General features: G+C 40.0%; 1 protein-coding gene across 1 annotated transcript in view; it reads left to right on the top strand.

Annotated features, from left to right (window-relative positions):
• AKAP8 (A-kinase anchoring protein 8) overlaps positions 1-20,468 on the top strand; it is a 35,115-nt gene that overhangs the window by 8,804 nt on the left and 5,843 nt on the right. Inside the window, exons 7-14 of the mRNA XM_071419692.1 lie at positions 1,205-1,475; positions 3,137-3,184; positions 6,643-6,730; positions 10,219-10,360; positions 12,403-12,496; positions 13,673-13,733; positions 13,867-13,936; positions 15,829-15,924. Coding sequence (XP_071275793.1) covers positions 1,205-1,475; positions 3,137-3,184; positions 6,643-6,730; positions 10,219-10,360; positions 12,403-12,496; positions 13,673-13,733; positions 13,867-13,936; positions 15,829-15,924 — 870 coding nt within the window. The remainder of the gene's footprint in view (positions 1-1,204; positions 1,476-3,136; positions 3,185-6,642; positions 6,731-10,218; positions 10,361-12,402; positions 12,497-13,672; positions 13,734-13,866; positions 13,937-15,828; positions 15,925-20,468) is intronic.

Raw genomic sequence — 20,468 nt, 5'->3', positions numbered from 1 at the left:
CCCATTTTCCCCCATTTTCCCATATTTCCCCCATTTATCCCCATTTCTCCCCCATTTCCCCCCATTTTTCCCCATTTCCCCCCTAATTTCCCCATTTTATTCCCATTTCCCCCATTTTTTCCCCATTTCCCCCCCATTTTCCCCATTTTCTCCATAATTTCCCCCATAATTTCCCCATTTTCCCCTATTTCCCCCATAATTTCCCCCATTTTCCCCCATTTTCCCATATTTCCCCCATTTATCCCCATTTTATCCCCATTTCCCCCCATTTTATCCCCATTTCCCCCATTTTCCCCCATTTCCCCCATTTCTCCCATAATTTCCCATATTTCCCCCCCTTATCCCCATTTCCCCCATAATTTCCCCCATAATTTCCCCCATATTTTTCCCCATTTATCCCCATAATTTCCCCCATAATTTCCCCATTTTCCCCTATTTCCCCCATTTCCCCATATTTCCCCCATTTATCCCCATTTCTCCCCCATTTCCCCCCATTTCCCCCCATAATTTCCCCATTTTATCCCCATTTCCCCCATAATTCCCCCATAATTTCCCCCATTTTTCCCCATTTCTGCCCCATTTTCCCCCATCATTTCCCCATCATTTCCCCCATCATTTCCCCCATCATTTCCCCATTTTTCCCCATAATTTCCCCCATAATTTCCCCCCTAATTTCTCCATTTTATCCCCACATTTTCCCCCATATTTTCCCCCATTTTTCCCCATTTCTGCCCCATTTCCCCCATCATTTCCCCCATCATTTCCCCCATCATTTCCCCCATAATTTCCCCATTTTCCCCCATAATTTCCCCCATAATTTTCCCCCTAATTTCTCCATTTTATCCCCACATTTTCCCCCATATTTTCCCCCATTTTTTCCCCATTTCTGCCTCTTTTATCCCCATAATTTCCCCATTTTATCCCCATTTTTCCCCCATATTTTCCCCATTTTATCCCCATTTTTCCCCCATATTTTCCCCATTTTCCCCCCCTTTTATCCCCATTTTTTCCCCATTTTATCCCCATCATTTCCCCATTTTATCCCCATTTTTCCCCCATATTTTCCCCATTTTATCCCCATTTTTCCCCCATATTTTCCCCATTTTCTCCCCCTTTTATCCCCATTTTTTCCCCATTTTATCCCCATCATTTCCCCCATTTTATCCCCATTTTCCCCCATCATTTCCCTCTGTTCCTGTCCCAGGGTCGCCGCCGGGGGCTCCGCGCTCGCTCCGGGGGGCGCTGGGAGCCCGAGGGGCCTCGCAAACGGAAACGCTCGGGGAACGACGGGAATGGGAACAACGGGAATGAAACCGGGAATGACAACGGGAATGATGGGAATGAAACTGGGAATGACAACGGGAATGACCCTGGGAATGATGGGAATGAGCCCAGGAATGATGGGAATGAAACCGGGAATGAAACCGGGAATGAGGAGCCCAAACAGCCCCAGAGCGACAGCGACTGCGAGCACGGTACGGGGATTATGGGAATTTCCAGCCTTGATTCCTGAATTTCTGATCTTTATTCCTCAATTTCCAGCCTCTATTCCTGAATTTCTGACCTTGATTCCTGAATTTCTGATCTTTATTCCTCCGTTTCTGACCTTTTCCTGAATTTCTGACCTCTATTCCTGAATTTCTGATCTTTATTCCTCCATTTCTGCCCTTTATTCCTGAATTTCCACCCTTTATTCCTGAATTTCTGACCTTGATTCCTCAATTTCTGACCTTGATTCCTGAATTTCTGCCCTTTATTCCTGAATCTCCAGCCTCCATTCCTCCATTTCTGCCCTTTATTCCTCAATTTCTGACCTTGATTCCTCAATTTCCGACCTTTATTCCTGAATTTCTGACCTTGATTCCTCAATTTCCGACCTTTATTCCTGAATTTCTGACCTTGATTCCTCCATTTCTGACCTTTATTCCTCAATTTCTGACCTTGATTCCTGAATTTCTGACCTTGATTCCTGAATTTCTGACCTTGATTCCTGAATTTCTGATCTTTATTCCTGAATTTCCGGCCTTGATTCCTGAATTTCCGGCCTTTACTCCTGAATTTCCAGCCTTTATCCCTCCATTTCCAGCCTTGATTCCTCTATTTCTGCCCTTTATTCCTCCATCTCTGCCCTTTATTCCTGAATTTCCAGCCTTGATTCCTCCATTTCCAGCTTTTCCTGGGAATTTCCAGCCTTTATTCCTCCATTTCTGACCTCTATTCCTGAATCTCCAGCCTTGATTCCTGAATTTCTGACCTTTATTCCTCCATTTCTGACCTTGATTCCTGAATTTCCACCCTTTTTTCCTCCATTTCTGGCTCTGTTTCCTGGGAATTTTGTCCTTTTTTCCTCAATTTCCAGCTTTTCCCTGGGAATTTTGCCCTTTCTTTCCTCAATTTCCACCTTTTCCTGAAAATTTTGTCCTTTTTTCCCTAAATTTCCACCCTTTTTCCTGAATTTCCAGCTTTTCCCCTGGAATTTCCCTGGATTTTCCCTTTTTTCCCTGAAATTTCCCCCTTTTTCCCTGGAATTTTCCTTGGAATTCCCCCCTGGTTTTCCCTGGAATTTCCCTGAAATTTCCCCCTTTTTCCCTGGAATTTTTCCCCCTTTTCCCATAAAATTTCCCCTTTTTTCCCAATTCCTGGAAATTCCCCCTTTCCCCTGGATTTTTCCCCCTTTTTCCCTGGAATTCCCCCCTGTTTTTCCCTGGAATTTCCCTGGAATTTCCCTGGAATTTCCCTGGAATTTCCCCCATTTCCCCCAGAATTTTTCCCCCATTTTTCCCAATTCCTGGAATTTCCCCTTTTCCCTGGAATTTTCCCTGGAATTCCCCCAGAATTTCCCATTTTTCCTGGAATTTTTTCCCATGAAATTTCCCTGGAATTTCCCTGGAATTTTCCCTTTTCCCTTGGAATTTTCCCCTTTTTTCCCATGAAATTTCCCCTTTTTTCCCAATTCCTTGAATTTCCCCCTTTTCCCAGAAATTCCCCTGGAATTTCCCCTTTTCCCCTGGAATTTTTCCCCCTTTTCCCCTGGATTTCCCCCCTGTTTTTCCCCTGGAATTTCCCTGGAATTTTCCCCTTTTTTTTTCCCCTTTTTCCATGGAATTTCCCCCTGAATTTTCCCATTTTTCCTCAGGAGATGAAGGGGAAGGAGAGGACAAATCCCTGGATGAGGCAGACAAAGGTGTAAGTGTTCCAGCAATTCCCAAAATCCCAAAAAATCCCGGAAAATTCCGGAAAATCCCAGAAAATCCCGGAATTTCTGAGCCCTGCAGCAACTCCTGAGCCATTTCCACCCTTGGAAAATCCCGAAATTCCCAAAAAAATCCCCCAAAAAATTAAAAAAAAATCCCCAAAAAAATCCCCCCAAAAATCCCAAAAAATCCCAAAAAATCCCAAAAAAATCCCCCCAAAAAATCAAAAAAAAATCCAACCCCCCCCCAAAAATCCCGTGAAAATCCCCCGCAAAAAAATCCCCAAAAAATCCTAAAAAATCCCCAAAAAATCCCCCCAAAAAATCCCCAAAAAATTCTCCCCAAAATAAAAAAAAATCCCAAAAAAATCCCCCAAAAATCCCCAAAAAATCCCCAAAAAATCCCCCCAAAATCCCAAAAAAATAAAAAAAAATCCCCCAAAAAATCCCCCAAAAATCCCAAAAAAATAAAAAAAAAAAATCCCCAAAAAATCCCCCAAAAATCCCAAAAATTTCCCAAAAAATCCCCCCAAAATTCCAAAAAAATCCAAAAGAATCCCCAAAAAAATCCCCAAAAAAATCCCAAAAAATCCCCTCAAAATTCCCAAAAAATCCCCCAAAAATTAAAAAAAAAAACCCAAAAAAATCCCCCCAAAAATGCCCAAAAAATCGCCAAAAAATCCCAAACCCCCGAATTTGTTGGAATTTTCTCCCTTTGGAATTCCCAGGGCCATTTCCCATCCCTAAACCAAAACCTGGGAATGGGAAAATTTGGGATTTTCCACCCAGATTTGGGATTTTTTTCCAGGTGGAATCAGAAATTTGGGATTTTTTGGGAAATTTTTTTTTTAATTTTATGAATTTTTAGGAGTTTCTGGGATTTTTCAGGGGAAATTTTGGGAATTTTTGGGATTTTTTAAGGAGTTTTGGGGTTTTTTTTGAATTTTGGGGATTGTTTAGGATTTTTTGGGGGGAATTTTGGGGAATTTTTTTTTAATTTTGGGGATTTTTTAGGGATTTTTGGGATTTTTTTAGGGGGAATTTTTAGGATTCTTTAAGGCATTTTTGGGATTTTTTTTTTAATTTTGGGGATTTTTTCGGGGGAATTTTTGGGATTTTTTTAAGGCATTTTTGGGTTGGTTTTTTTTTTGTAATTTTGGGGATTTTTTTAGGGATTTTTGGGATTTTTTTGGAGGAAATTTAGGAATTTTGGGGATTTTTTAGGATTTTTTGGGGGCAATTTTTAGGATTTTTTAAGGCATTTTTGGGATTTTTTTCAGGGGAATTTTTAGGAATTTTTAAGGCATTTTTGGGATTTTTTTAAGGCGATTTTGGGTTGGGTTTTTTTGGAATTTTGGGGATTTTTTTAGGGATTTTTGTGATTTTTTTTTTAATTTTGGGGATTTTTTGGGGGGAATTTTTAGGATTTTTTAAGGCGATTTTGAGTTGTTTTTTTGGGGGATTTTTTTAGGGATTTTTGGGATTTATTTTTTGGAATTTTGGGGATTTTTTTCGGGATTTTTTGGGACTTTTTAAGGCGATTTTGGGTGGGTTTTTTTTTTTTGAATTTTAGGGATTTTTTTAGGCATTTTTGGGGTTTTATTTTTGAATTTTGGGGAGAATTTTTGGGATTTTTTAAGGCATTTTTGGGTGGGGTTTTTTTGGAATTTTGGGGATTTTTTCGGGGGAATTTTTTCAGAATTTTTAAGGCATTTTTGGGATTTATTTTTTTTGAATTTTGGGGATTTTTTTCGGCATTTTTGGGATTTTTTGGGGAAATTTGGCCCCAATTCCCCCCTGGCAGAAGCTGAGCAGGGCAGGCCTGGGCTCCCCAAACTCCTCAGCTCCAAAACCTCCAGAAAATCCCAAATTTTCCCAAAATCCCCCCAAAAACTGAACCCAAAATTCCCCAAATTCCCCAAAATTTGGATTCCAATCAAATTTTTCCCTTTTTTCTTCCAGGAGCTCCCGGATTCGCCTCCCCAGGAGGGCCCAGGTTCCTTTGCCAGGAGAATTCTTGGAATTCTGGAGCTGCTCGAGGGAAATTTCCCAGGATTTGGGCATTTTCCAGCTTTTTTTGGGAATTTCTGGTTGGGAAGGGAAAAAATCCCCAAAAAATCCCAAAAAAATCCCCAAAAATCCCAAAAAATCCCCAAAATCCCCGGGGTTTTCCAGGTTTTGGGGTGGGAATTGCTGAAAATGCCAATTCCCAGCCCAAAATTTGGGGAAATTTGGGATTTTTTCCTCCTTTTCCAGCTTTTTTTTGGGATTTTTGGGATTTTTTTGGGGTTTTTAAGGAATTTTTTGGGGGTGGATCCTAAAAGATTCCAAGAAGGGAAAAGCTGATGGGAATGGGGGAAAATTGGGGGGAAAATGGGGAAAAATGGGGGGAAAATTGGGGGAAAAATGGGGGGAAAATTGGGGAAAAAGTGAGGGAATGAAATGGGAAAAATCATGGAGAAAATGGGGAAAAATCAGGGAGAAAATGGGGAAAAATCAGGGAGAAAATGAGGAATAAAATAGGAAAAATCAGGGAGAAAATGGGGAATAAAATGGGAAAAATCAGGGAGAAAATGGGGAATAAAATGGGGAATAAAATGGGAAAAATCAGGGAGAAAATGGGGAAAAAAGAGGGAAAATCATGGAGAAAATGGGGAAAAATCAGGGAGAAAATGAGGAATAAAATAGGAAAAATCAGGGAGAAAATGGGGGAAAATCAGGGAGAAAATGGGGAAAAAAATGGGGAAATCCATGGGAAAATCAGGGAAAAAGAAAATGGGGGAAAAACAGCAGGAAAAACATGGAAAATGTGGAAAAATGGAAAAAGGTGGGGGAAACACTGGAAAAATGAGGGAAAATGGAAATCTGGGAAAAAAATGGGGAAGAAAAGGAAAAGCAGAGAAAAAGGGTGGGAAAATCAGAGAAAAGGGCGGGAAAAAACAGGGGAAAATGTGGGAAAAATCCAGGGAGAAAAAGCTGGAAAAACCTGGAAAAAAGGTGGGAAAAACATGGAAAAAAACGTGGGAAAAACATGGAAAAAGGTGGGAAAAGCACCTGGAAAATGTGGGGAAATTTGGGGAATTCGGGGGAATTTGGGAAATTTGGGGGAATTTGGGGAAATTTGGGGGTTTTGGGATTTTTGGGGATTTTGGGGGATTTGGGGATTTTTTGGTGGGTTTGGGATTTTTGGTGCTTTTGGGATTTTTGGGACTTTTGCTGCTTTTGGGATTTTTTGGGGTTTGGGATTTTTGGGATTTTGGGATTTTTGGGGATTTTGGGATTTTTGGGCGTTTGGGGATTTTTGGAGTTTTTGGGATTTTTGGTGCTTTTTTGGGGATTTTTTTTTATTTTTGGGGATTTTTTTTGGATTTTGGGGATTTTTTTTGGATTTTGGGACTTTTGGGATTTGGGATTTTTGGGATTTGGCTGAGAATTCCCAATTTCCCCAGGCTCCGAGGAGGACGAGGATGAGGAGGTGAAGAAGAAACGGGAGAAGCAGCGGAGGAGGGACCGCATGAGGGACAGGGCCATGGACAGGTGGGGAAATTGGGGAATTTTGGGGAATTTTGGGGAAAATTCGGGGATTTTGGGGGAAATTCAGGAATTTTTTTGAATTTTTGGGGAGTTTTTCTGGGATTTTTGGGGGAATTTGGGGGAGTTTTTCTGGAAAATTTGGGGATTTTTTGGGGAGTTTTTCTGGGGACTTTGGGGGAATTTTGGGGAGTTTTTCTGGGAATTCTGGGGGGAATTTTCCCCATTATTCCCCCATTATTTCCCCATTATTCCCACTATTTTTTCCCATTTTCCGTGTTATTTTCCCCATAATTTCCCCCATTATTTCCAGGATCCAGTTTGCCTGCTCCGTGTGCAAGTTCCCATTATTTCCCCCATTATTCCCATTATTATTCCCATAATTTCCCCATTTTTTCCCCCATTATTCCCATTATTTTTCCTGTTATTTCCCCCATTATTTCCCCCATAATTTCCCTCATTATTCCCATTATTTCCCCCATTATTTCCCCCATTATTCCCGTTTTTTTTCCCATAATTTCCCCCATTATTCCCACTATTTTTTCCCATTTTTCCATTATTTTTCCCATAATTTTCCCCCATTATTTCCAGGATCCAGTTTGCCTGCTCCGTGTGCAAGTTCCCATTATTATTCCCATTATTTCCCCGCTTATTCCCATTATTTCCCCCATTATTCCCATTATTTCCCCCATTATTCCCACTATTTTTTCCCATTTTTCCATACATTTTTCCATACATTTTTCCCATTATTTCCCCCATTATTCCCATTATTTTTTCCCATTTTTCCATTATTTTTTCCCATAATTTCCCATTAATTTCCCATTATTTTTAGGATCCAGTTTGCCTGCTCCGTGTGCAAGTTCCCATTATTATTCCCGTTATTTCCCCCATTATTCCCCCATTATTCCCGTTATTTTTCCCATTATTTCCCCCATTATTCCCATTATTTTTCCCACAATTTCCCCATTATTTCCCCCATTATTCCCGTTATTTTTCCCATTATTTTTCCCATTATTTCCCCCATTATTCCCATTATTTTTTCCCATTTTTCCCATCATTTTTCCCATTTTTTCCAGGATCCAGTTTGCCTGCTCCGTGTGCAAGTTCCCATTATTATTCCCATTATTTCCCCCATTATTTCCCCTATTTTTCCTGTTATTTTTCCCATTATTCCCCCATAACTTCCCCCATTATTTCCCCCATTATTCCCATTATTTCCCCCATTATTCCCATTATTTCCCCCATTATTCCCACTATTTTTTCCCATTTTTCCATACATTTTTCCCATTATTTCCCCCATTATTCCCATTATTTTTTCCCATTTTTCCATTATTTTTCCCCATAATTTCCCATTAATTTCCCATTATTTTTAGGATCCAGTTTGCCTGCTCCGTGTGCAAGTTCCCATTATTATTCCCATTATTTCCCCCATTATTCCCCCATTATTCCCGTTATTTTTCCCATTATTTCCCCCATTATTCCCATTATTTTTCCCACAATTCCCCCATTATTTCCCCCATTATTCCCATTATTTTTTCCCATTTTTCCCATCATTTTTCCCATTTTTTCCAGGATCCAGTTTGCCTGCTCCGTGTGCAAGTTCCCAATATTTCCCCCATTATTTCCCCATTATTTCCCCGATTATTCCCATTATTTTTCCCATTATTTCCCCCATTATTCCCATTATTTTTCCCATTATTTCCCCCATTATTCCCATTATTTTTTCCCATTTTTCCATTATTTTTTCCCATAATTTCCCATTAATTTCCCATTATTTTTAGGATCCAGTTTGCCTGCTCCGTGTGCAAGTTCCCATTATTATTCCCGTTATTTCCCCCATTATTCCCATTATTTCCCCCATTATTCCCATTATTTTTCCCATTATTTTTTCCCATTTTTCCATACATTTTTCCCATCATTTTCCCATTTTTTCCAGGATCCAGTTTGCCTGCTCCGTGTGCAAGTTCCCAATATTTCCCCCATTATTTCCCCCATTATTTCCCCCATTATTTCCCCCATTATTTCCCCCATTATTTCCCCCATTATTCCCATTATTTTTCCCATTTTTCCATACATTTTTCCATAATTTTTTCCCATTATTTTTTCCAGGATCCAGTTTGCCTGCTCCGTGTGCAAGTTCCCATTATTATTCCCATTATTTCCCCCATTATTTCCCCTATTTTTCCTGTTATTTTTCCCATTATTCCCCCATAACTTCCCCCATTATTTCCCCCATTTTTCCCATTATTTTTTCCCATTTTTCCATACATTTTCCCATTTTTTCCAGGATCCAGTTTGCCTGCTCCGTGTGCAAGTTCCCAATATTTCCCCCATTATTTCCCCATTATTTCCCCGATTATTCCCATTATTTTTCCCATTATTTCCCCCATTATTCCCATTATTTTTTCCCATTTTTCCATTATTTTTTCCCATAATTTCCCATTAATTTCCCATTATTTTTAGGATCCAGTTTGCCTGCTCCGTGTGCAAGTTCCCATTATTATTCCCATTATTTCCCCGCTTATTCCCCCATTATTCCCGTTATTTTTCCCATTATTTCCCCCATTATTTCCCCCATTATTCCCACTATTTTTTCCCATTTTTCCATACATTTTTCCCATTATTTCCCCCATTATTCCCATTATTTTTTCCCATTTTTCCATTATTTTTTCCCATAATTTCCCATTATTTTTCCCATTATTTTTAGGATCCAGTTTGCCTGCTCCGTGTGCAAGTTCCCATTATTATTCCCATTATTTCCCCGCTTATTCCCATTATTTCCCCCATTATTCCCACTATTTTTTCCCATTTTTCCATACATTTTTCCATACATTTTTCCCATTATTTCCCCCATTATTCCCATTATTTTTTCCCATTTTTCCATTATTTTTTCCCATAATTTCCCATTAATTTCCCATTATTTCCAGGATCCAGTTTGCCTGCTCCGTGTGCAAGTTCCCATTATTATTCCCATTATTTCCCCCATTATTTCCCCCATTTTTCCTGTTATTTTTCCCACAATTTCCCCATTATTTCCCGATTATTCCCGTTATTTTTCCCATTATTTCCCCATTATTTCCCCATTATTTTTTCCCATTATTCCCATCATTTTTCCCATTATTTCCAGGATCCAGTTCGCCTGCTCCGTGTGCAAGTTCCCATTATTCCCCCATTATTCCCATTATTTTTCCCACAATTTCCCCATTATTTCCCCGATTATTCCCATTATTTTTTCCCATTATTCCCATTATTTTTTCCCATTATTTCCATAATTTTCCCATTATTTTTTCCAGGATCCAGTTTGCCTGCTCCGTGTGCAAGTTCCCATTATTATTCCCGTTATTTCCCCCATTATTCCCCCATTATTCCCGTTATTTTTCCCATTATTTCCCCCATTATTCCCATTATTTTTCCCACAATTTCCCCATTATTTCCCCCATTATTCCCATTATTTTTTCCCATTTTTCCCATCATTTTCCCATTATTTTTTCCAGGATCCAGTTTGCCTGCTCCGTGTGCAAGTTCCGCAGCCTGGACGAGGAGGAGCTGCAGCGGCACCTGCAGAGCAAATTCCACCGGGACACCCTGCGCTACATCGGCACCAAACTGCCCGACAGGACCGTCCAGTTCCTCCAGGTGGGGCCAGAATTCCCGAATTTCCATGGAATTTGGGAATTGGGGAAAATTCCGGAGTTCTGGGCATTTTTTACAGCGAGTTTCTAGGCGAAAATTTGGATTTTTTACGATTTTTTTCTGATTTTTTGTGATTTTTTTCGGATTTATTTTGAATTTTTTAGGGTTTTTTCCCTCTATTTTTCGGGATTTTTAAGGGATTTTCCCAAGTTAAATATTTGGGAATTTTTGGGGATTTTTTCAGAATTTTTTAGAGATTTTTCGGGAGTTTTTCAGTGAAAATTTGAATTTTTTGTGAATTTTTTTGAATTTTTTAGGGTTTTTTCCCTTATTTTTCAGGATTTTTTTAGGGATTTTTCCGAGTTAAATATTTAGAAACTTTTGGGGATTTTTTCAGAATTTTTTCGCAGTTTTTTAGGGAATTTTTAGGTGAAAATTCCCATTTTTCACCCATTTTTTTTCATTATTTCTCAGGTTTTTTTTGGAGTTTTTTTTTCCCCATTTTTTCAGGATTTTTCTGGGATTTTCCGGATTTTTCCTGGGATTTTTGGGGCCATTTTTGGGTGGAAATTCCCATTTTTTGGGGCTGTTTCCCTCCCACCGGGACACCCTGCGCTCCATCGGCACCAAACTGCCCGACAGGACCGTCCAGTTCCTCCAGGTGGGGCCAGAATTCCCGAATTTTCATGGAATTTGGGAATTCACAGAAATTCCAGAGGTTTGGGCATTTTTTACAGCGAGTTTTTAGGTGAAAATTTGGATTTTTTACGATTTTTTTCTGATTTTTTGTGATTTTTTTCGGATTTATTTTGAATTTTTTAGGGTTTTTTCCCTCTATTTTTCGGGATTTTTAAGGGATTTTCCCAAGTTAAATATTTGGGAATTTTTTGGGATTTTTTCAGAATTTTTTAGAGATTTTTCGGGAGTTTTTCAGTGAAAATTTGAATTTTTTGTGAATATTTTTGAATTTTTTAGGGTTTTTTCCAGGATTTTTAGGGATTTTTCTGAGTTAAATATTTAGGAATTTTTGGGGATTTTTTCAGATATTTTTGGAGGTTTTTAGGGAGTTTTTAGGTGAAAATTTGAATTTTTAATGAATTTTTTGGGATTTTTTTTTTTGGTTTTTTTTTTCCATTATTTTCCAGGATTTTTTAGGCATTTTTCTGAGTTAAATATTTGGGAATTTTGGGCATTTTTTTAGAATTTTTTGGAGTTTTTTAGGGAATTTTTTGGTGAAATTTCCAATTTTTCCAATTTTTTGCTCGTTTTTTTCATTATTTCTCAGGATTTTTCAGGATTTTTCCTGGGATTTTTTGGGGCATTTTTAGGTGGAAATCTGAAATTTTCGTGAATTTTTTGGGAATTTCTTTTCAATTTTTTCGGGTTTTTTCCATTATTTTTCAGGATTTTTTCCCAGTTTTATCCCCATTTTTATTCCATGTTCTTCCAGGAATACATTGTGAACAGGAACAGGAAAATCGAGGTTTTATCCCCATTTTTCCCATTTTCTCCATTTTTATTCCCATTTTTCCCATGTTTCTCCCCAGAATTCCCATTTTCCCATGTTTTATTCCCATTTTCCCATGTTTTATTCCCATTTTTCCCTGTTTTATTCCCATTTTTCCCTGTTTTCCAGGAGTACATCGTGAACAGGAACAGGAAAATCGAGGTTTTATCCCCATTTTTATCCCAATTTCTCCAATTTTTCCCATTTTTATCCCCATTTTTCCCTGTTTTATTCCCATTTTTCCCTGTTTTATTCCCATTTTTCCATGTTTTATTCCCATTTTTCCAGTTTTTCCCTGTTTTATTCCCATTTTTATTCCCATTTTTCCCTGTTTTTCCAGGAGTACATCGTGAACAGGAACAGGAAAATCGAGGTTTTATCCCCATTTTTGTCCCCAGAATTCCCATTTTCCATGTTTTATTCCCATTTTTCCATGTTTTTGTCCATATTTTTCCCATTTTTCCCTGTTTTATTCCCATTTTTCCATGTTTTATTCCCAGAATTCCCATTTTTATTCCCATTTTTCCCTGTTTTCCAGGAGTACATCGTGAACAGGAACAGGAAAATCGAGCGGCGCCGCCAGGAGCTGACGGAGAAGGAGGGGAACAAACCCAGGGCCGACCCCTTCAAGGGTGGGGAAATTTGGGAATTTTGGGAATTTTGGGGGAATTTTTGGGATTTTTTTTTTTGAAATTTTTGGGGAAAGTTGTTGGGATCTTTTGGGATTTTTTAGGGATTTTTTGGGAATTTTTAGGGATTTTTTTAGGAATTTTTTGCTGATTTTTTTTTAATTTTGGAGGAATTTTTGGAGGAACTTTTTGGAATTTTTGGGGAATTTTTTTAGGGATTTTTTTAGGAATTTTTAGGGATTTTTTAGGAATTTTGGGGCATTTTTTAAAATTCTTTTAGGAATTTTGGGGGGAATTTTTTAGGAATTTTGGGGAATTTTTGGGGAATTTTTTGAGGAATTTTTGGGGGAACTTTTTGGAATTTTTGGAATTTTTTGGGCAACTTTCGGGGGGAATTTTTGGGAGAATTTTTGGGAATTTCTTTGGAATGTTTGGGGAATTTTGGGGGAAGTTTTGGGGATTTTTTCGGAACTTTCTGGGAATTTTGGGGGAAATTTTGGGAACTTTTCAGGGAATTTTTGGGGAATTTTCAGGGAACGTTTGGGGAACCTCCTGGGAGGTTTTGGGGAAAATTTTTGGGAACTTTCTGGGAAATTTGGGGGAAATTTTGGGAAATGTTTTGGGAACATTTGGGGACTTTTTTGGGAATTTTCTGGGAATTTTTTGGGAACTTCCTGGGAATTTTGTGGGGAAATTTTAGGAAACTTTTGGGAACTTTTTGGGGTGGAATTTTTCCGATAAGTTTTGGGAACTTTCTGGGAAGTTTTGGGGAATTATCAGGGAACTTTTGGGGAACTTTCTGGGAGGTTTTGGGAAAAATTTTTGGGAACTTTCTGGGAATTTTTGGGGAAATTTGGGAATTTTCAGGGAGGTTTTGGGAAATAATTTGGGAAATTTTGGAATTTTCAGGGAAGTTTGGAACTTTCTGGGAAATTTGTGGGGAAATTTTGGGAAATACTTGGAAATTTTCAGGGAAGTTTTGGGAGCTTTCTGGGAAATTTTTTGGAATTTTTTTGGGAACTTTCTGGAATTTTTCTGGGAATTTTTGGGGAACTTCCTGGGAATTTTGTGGGGGAAATTTAGGGAATTTTTTTGGAATTTTCAGGGAAATTTTGGGCATTTTTTGGGGAACATTTCCGGGTTGGAATTTCTCACTTTCTGTGGCATTTCCGTTCTCAGGCATCGGTCAGGAGCATTTCTTCAAGCGCATCGAGGCCGCGCATTGCCTGGCGTGCGACATGCTGATCCCAGCCCAGGGAAAACCTGCTCCAGAGACACCTGAGATCGGCTGAGCACAACCGCAGCCGCAGGGTGAGAAACCGGGGTTAGGCTGGGCTTAACTTGGGGTTAGGATGGGTTTAACTCAGGGTTAGGCTGATCCCAGCCCAGGGAAACCTGCTCCAGAGACACCTGAGATCAGCCGAGCACAACCGCAGCCGCAGGGTGAGAAACCGGGGTTAGGCTGGGCTTAACTTCACCTTAGACCAGGCTTAACTCAGGTTTAACTCAGGGTTAGGCTGATCCCTGCCCAGGGAAACCTGCTCCAGAGACACCTGAGATCAGCCGAGCACAACCGCAGCCGCAGGGTGAGCATATGGGGTTAGACCAGGCTTAACTTGGGGTTAGGATGGGTTTAACTCAGGGTTAACTCAGGGTTAGGATGGGTTTAACTCAGGGTTAGGCTGATCCCTGCCCAGGGAAACCTGCTCCAGAGACACCTGAGATCAGCTGAGCACAACCGCAGCCGCAGGGTGAGAGACTGAGCTTAACTCGGGGTTAGGATGGGCTTAACTCGGGGTTAGGCTGGGTTTAACTCAGGGTTAGGCTGATACCTGCCCAGGGAAACCTGCTCCAGAGACACCTGAGATCAGCTGAACACAACCGCAGCCGCAGGGTGAGAGACTGGGGTTAGGCTGGGCTTAACTCGGGGTTAGGATGGGTTTAACTCAGGGTTAGGCTGATCCCAGCCCAGGGAAACCTGCTCCAGAGACACCTGAGATCAGCCGAGCACAACCGCAGCCGCAGGGTGAGAGTCTGAGCTTAACTTGGGGTTAGGCTGGGCTTAACTTGGGGTTAGGATGGGTTTAACTCAGGGTTAGGCTGATACCCGCCCAGGGAAACCTGCTCCAGAGACACCTGAGATCGGCTGAGCACAACCGCAGCCGCAGGGTGAGAAACCGGGGTTAGGACAGGCTTAACTCGGGGTTAGGATGGGTTTGGATGGGTTTATGTCAGAATTATCCCAGATTTATATCAGATTTAGCACAACCACAGCCGCAGGGTGAGACACCGGGGTTAGGCCGGGCTCAACTCAGGGTTAGACTGAGGTTTTTCCCCAAATCCCTGCAGAATTCTGGGATTTTTCCCCTCAACCCCTGTGGAATTCCCAGAATTCCAGGATTTTTCCCCTCAAACACTCTGGAATTCCAGGATTTTTCCCCAAATCCCTGCAGAATTTGGGGATTTTCCCCTCAAACCCCTCTGGAATTCCCGGCATTCTGGGCTTTTCCCCCTCCAACCCCCTGGAATTCCGGGATTTCCCCTCCAACCCCTTGGAACTCCCAGAATTCCAGGATTTCCCTTCAAACCCCTTGGAATTCCAGGATTTTCCCCTCAAAGCCCCTGGAACTCCCAGAATTCCATCATTTTCCCCTCAAACCCCCCTGGAATTCCCAGCATTCCGGGCTTTTCCTTCAAACCCCTCTGGAACTCCCAGAATTCTGGGATTTTTTCCCAAACCCCTCTGGAATTCCTGGATTTTCCCCTCCAACCCCTCTGGAATTCCAGGATTCTCCCCTCAAAAACAACTGGAATTCCGGGATTTTCCCCTCCAACCCCTCTGGAATTCCTGGATTTCCCCCAACCCCTCTGGAATTCCTGGATTTCCCCTCCAACCCCTCTGGAATTCCTGGATTTTCCCCTCAAAAACAACTGGAATTCCTGGATTTTCCCCTCTAACCCCTATGGAATTCCGGGATTTTCCCCCCACCCCCTGGAATTCCTGGTTAACCCCATTATTCCCTCCAACCCCTCTGGAATTCCTGGATTTTCCCCTCCAAACCCCTCTGGAACTCCAGGATTTTCCCCTCCAACCCCTCTGGAATTCCGAGCTCTCCCCCCACCCCTCTGGAATTCCTGGATTTTTCCCCCCACCCCCTGGAATTCCTGGTTAACCCCATTATTCCCTCCAACCCCTCTGGAATTCCGGGATTTCCCCCTCAAACACCCCTGAAACTCCCAGAATTCCATCATTTTCCCCTCCAACCCCTCTGGAATTCCCGGATTCCCCCACCCCCCCTGGAATTCCTGGAATTCCGTCCTTTCCGTGTTCGCAGCTGGCAGCGGAGCAGTTCAGGAAGACGAGCCTGCACGTGGCCAAGAGCGTCCTGAACAACAAACACATCGTGGCAATGCTGGACAAGTACCTGCAGGTACCCCTGGGATTGGGAATGGGATCCACTCCGGGAATTCTGCAGGCCCGGGAGTGGGGCCAAAAATAACACAACAAATTCCACAGAAATTGCACCAAAAAACCAAAAAAATCCGGCAAAAATCCCCCGAAAATTGCACAAAAATACCACACCAAATTCCACAGAAATACCACAACAAATTCCACAGAAATTCCACAACAAATTCCACAGAAATTCCACAACAAATTCCACAGAAATTGCACAAAAAACCCACAAAAAATCCGGCAAAAATCTCCCCAAAAATACCACAACAAATTCCACAGAAATTGCACAACAAATTCCACAGAAATTGCACCAAAAACCAAAAAAATCCGGCAAAAATTGCACAAAAATGCCACAAAAAACCAAAAAAATCCGGCAAAAATCCCCCAAAAATCTCCCCAAAAATTGCACAAAAATACCACAACAAATTCCACAGAAATTCCACACCAAATTCCACAGAAATTGCACCAAAAAAACAAAAAATCCGGAAAAAATCCCCCGAAAATTGCACAAAAATACCACACCAAATTCCACAGAAATTGCACGAAAATTGCACAAAAAACACACAAAAAATCCGGCAAAAATCTCCCCAAAAATACCACACCAAATTCCACAGAAATACCACAACAAATTCCACAGAAATTGCACCAAAAAACCAAAAAAATCCGGCAAAAATTGCACAAAAATTGCACAAAAATCCCCCCAAAAATTCCACGAAAAACCAAAAAAATCCGGCAAAAATTCCACAAAAATCTCCCCAAAAATTGCATGAAAATCCCCCAAAAATTGCACAAAAAAATTCCAAAAAAAAAAAAAAACCAGCAAAAATTCCACAAAAAATCCCTCAAAAATTCAACAAAAAACCCCCAAAAAAATCTGGGAAAAATCCCCCAAAAATTCCCCCAAAAATTCCCCAAAAATTCCACGAAAATTCCACAAAAATTGCACAAAAATTCCACAAAACCCCCACAAAAACTACGGCAAAAATCCGGCAAAAAATCCCCCAAGAAACCAAAAAAATCCGGCAAAAATTCCACAAAAATTGCACAAAAATTGCACACAAAATTCCACAGAAATTGCACCAAAACCAAAAAAATCCGGCAAAACTTGCACGAAAATTGCACAAAAACCAAAAAAAGTCCGGCAAAAATCCCCCCAAAATCTCCCCAAAAATTGCACAAAAATACCACAACAAATTCCACAGAAATTCCACACCAAATTCCACAGAAATTCCACACCAAATTCCACAGAAATACCACAACAAATTCCACAGAAATTGCACCAAAAAACAAAAAAATCCGGCAAAAATTGCACAAAAATGCCACAAAAAACCAAAAAAATCCGGCAAAAATTGCACCAAAAACCAAAAAAATCCGGCAAAAGTTGCACGAAAAACCAAAAAAATCCAGCAAAAAATCCACGAAAATTGCACAAAAATCCCCCAAAAATCTCCACAAAATCCCCCAAAAATCTCCCCAAAAATTGCACAAAAACCCCCCAAAAAATTCCACAAAAAACCAAAAAAATCCGGCAAAAATTGCACAAAAACCCAAAAAAATCCATCAAAAATCCGGCAAAAATCCCCCAAAAATCTCCACAAAAATTCCACACAAGACCAAAAAATCCTGCAAAAATTGCACGAAAAACCCAAAAAAATCTCCCCAAAAATTACACAAAAATTGCACAAAAATCCCAGAAAAAATTCCACAAAAATTCCACAAAAACCAAAAAAAATCCGGCAAAAATCCCCCCAAAAATCTCCCCAAAAATTGCACAAAAATACCACACAAAATTCCACAGAAATTGCACCAAAAACCAAAAAAAATCCGGCAAAAATTGCACAAAACCCCCCAAAAATATGGCAAAAATCCGGCAAAAAAATCCACAAAAATTCCCCCAAAAATTGCACAAAAATTGCACAAAAATCCCCCCAAAATTCCACAGAAATTCCACAAAAACCCCAAAAAATACGGCAAAAATCCCCCCAAAAATCTCCCCAAAATTGCACCAAAAACCAAAAAAAATCCGGCAAAAATCTCCCCAAAAATTGCACAAAAATTCCACACAAAATTCCACAGAAATTGCACCAAAAACCAAAAAAATCCGGCAAAAATTGCACAAAAATGCCACAACAATTGCACAAAAATCCCCCAAAAATTCCACAGAAATTCCACAAAAACCCCAAAAAATCCGGCAAAAATCCCCCCAAAATCTCCCCAAAAATTGCACAAAAATCCCCCAAAAAATTCCACAGAAAACCAAAAAAATCCAGCAAAAATCCCCCAAAAATCTCCCCAGAAATTACACAAAAATTGCACAAAAATCCCACAAAAAATTCCACAAAAAACCAAAAAACATCCGGCAAAAATTGCACGAAAATCTCCCAAAAATTCCACAAAAATTCCACAAAAAACAAAAAAAATCCGGCAAAAATCTCCCCAAAAATTGCACGAAAAATCAAAAAAATCCGGCAAAAATCTCCCCAAAAATTGCTCAAAAATTGCACAAAAAACCAAAAAAATCCGGCAAAAATTCCACAAAAATTCCACAAAACCCCAAAAAAATCTGGCAAAAATCCCCCCAAAATCCCCCAAAAATCTCCCCAAAAATTGCACAAAAATCCCCCAAAAAATCCACAAAAAACCAAAAAAATCCGGCAAAAATCTCTCCAAAAATTCCACAAAAATTCCACAAAAAACCAAAAAAAAAATCCGGCAAAATTCCACAAAAACCCAAAAAAATCCAGCAAAAATCCCCCAAAAATTCCACAAAAATCCGCCCAAACATTCCACAAAAAATCCACAAAAAACCCACCAAAATTCCAGAAAAATCGCCCCAAAAATTCCACAAAAATCCCCCAAAAATTCCCGAAAAAACCCCACAAAAATTCCCCGAAAAAGCTCCCAAAAATAAAAAAAATTGCCCCAAAATCCCCCAAAATTTCCCCAAAATTCCCCCAAAATCCTCACCCTCCCCAGTTTTCCCCATTTTTTGTGGTTTTTGTTCCATCCCCAGGTGCCCAATCCCAAAATTCCTGAATTTTTCCCGTTTTTTTCTCCTTTTTTTCCTCCTTTTTCCAGTGGTTTCGCCACTTTTGGGCTTTTTTTGGGAATTTTTTCCCAATTTTGGGGGAATTTTTCCCAATTTTTTGGGATTTTTTTTCCCTGGTTTTTTTTTGGGAATTTTTCCCAATTTTTAGGGGAATTTTTCCCGATTTTTTGAGGATTTTTTTTCCCAATGTTTTGGGGAATTTTACCCAATTTTTTGAGGATGTTTTCCCAATTTTGGGGGGAAATTTTTCCCACTTTTTTGTGATTTTTTTCCCAATTTTTGGGGATTTTTTTCCCAATTTTTTGGGAATTTTTCCCGATTTTTGGGGAATTTTTTTCCCGATTTTTTGAGGGGAATTTTCCCCGATTTTTTGAGGATTTTTTCCCAATTTTTTGAGGAATTTTTTCCAATTTTTGGGGGAAAATTTTTCCCAATTTTTTAAGGATTTTTTCCCAGTTTTAAGGGAAAATTTTCCTGATTTTTGGGGGGAATTTTTCCCAATTTTTGGGGGATTTTTTCCCATTTTTTGGGGAATTTTTCCCAATTTTTTGGGGATATTTTTCCCAATTTTGGGGGGAATTTTTTCCCAATTTTTGAGGAATTTTTTCCAATTTTGGGGGGGAATTTTTCCCCAATTTTTTGAGGATTTTTTCCCAGTTTTAAGGGAATTTTTTTCTGAGTTTTTTTGGGGGGAATTTTTTCCCAATTTTGGGGGATTTTTTTCCCAGTTTTAAGGGAAAATTTTCCTGACTTTGGGGGGAATTTTTCCCAATTTTTGTGGAATTTTTTCCCAATTTTTAGGGGAATTTTTTCCCAATTTTTAAGGGAATTTTTCCCAATTTTGGGGGATTTTTTTTTTCCAATTTTAAGGGAAATTTTTCCTGATTTTTTGTGGGGGATTTTTTCCCAATTTTTGGGGGATCTTTTTCCCAATTTTTAAGGGAATTTTTCCCAATTTTGGGGGATTTTTTCCCAGTTTTAAGGGAAATTTTTCCTGACTTTGGGGGGAATTTTTCCCAATTTTTTTGGAATTTTTTCCCAATTTTTGGGGGGAATTTTTCCCGATTTTTTGAGGTTTTTTTCCCAATTTTGGGGAATTTTTTCCCGATTTTTTAGGGAATTTTTTCCTAAATTTTTGGGCTTTTCTTTCTTTCATCTCCTCAGCATTAAAGCAAAAATCCCCCCCTGGAGCCATCCAGGAGTTTTTTGAATTTTGGGAATTTTTGGGAATTTTGGGGCAGCTCCAGCCCCAAATCCCAATCCCAGGACTCCAAACCCCCCCAGAATTCCCCGAAATTCCCCAAATTTTGGATTTTTCCCCCTGGGAAGGGCAGAGCTGGGGCAGGGCCGGGAATTCGGGGCTTTTCCGGAACGTTCCGGGCAGGATCGGCCGCGGCGGCGCCTCCAGAGGATCCCGGGAATTCCGGCCGGAGAAGCTCCAGGATCCCAAAATTCCCTCCCTGATCCCGAAC

This window comes from Agelaius tricolor, unplaced genomic scaffold (assembly GCF_023055355.1).
Source record: "Agelaius tricolor isolate 1412-34295 unplaced genomic scaffold, bAgeTri1.0.p SCAF_116, whole genome shotgun sequence".
Classification (NCBI taxonomy): Eukaryota; Metazoa; Chordata; class Aves; order Passeriformes; family Icteridae; genus Agelaius; species Agelaius tricolor.
The sequence above is the reverse complement of the archived record's forward strand: the minus strand, read 5'-3'. Positions and strand labels throughout refer to the sequence as shown.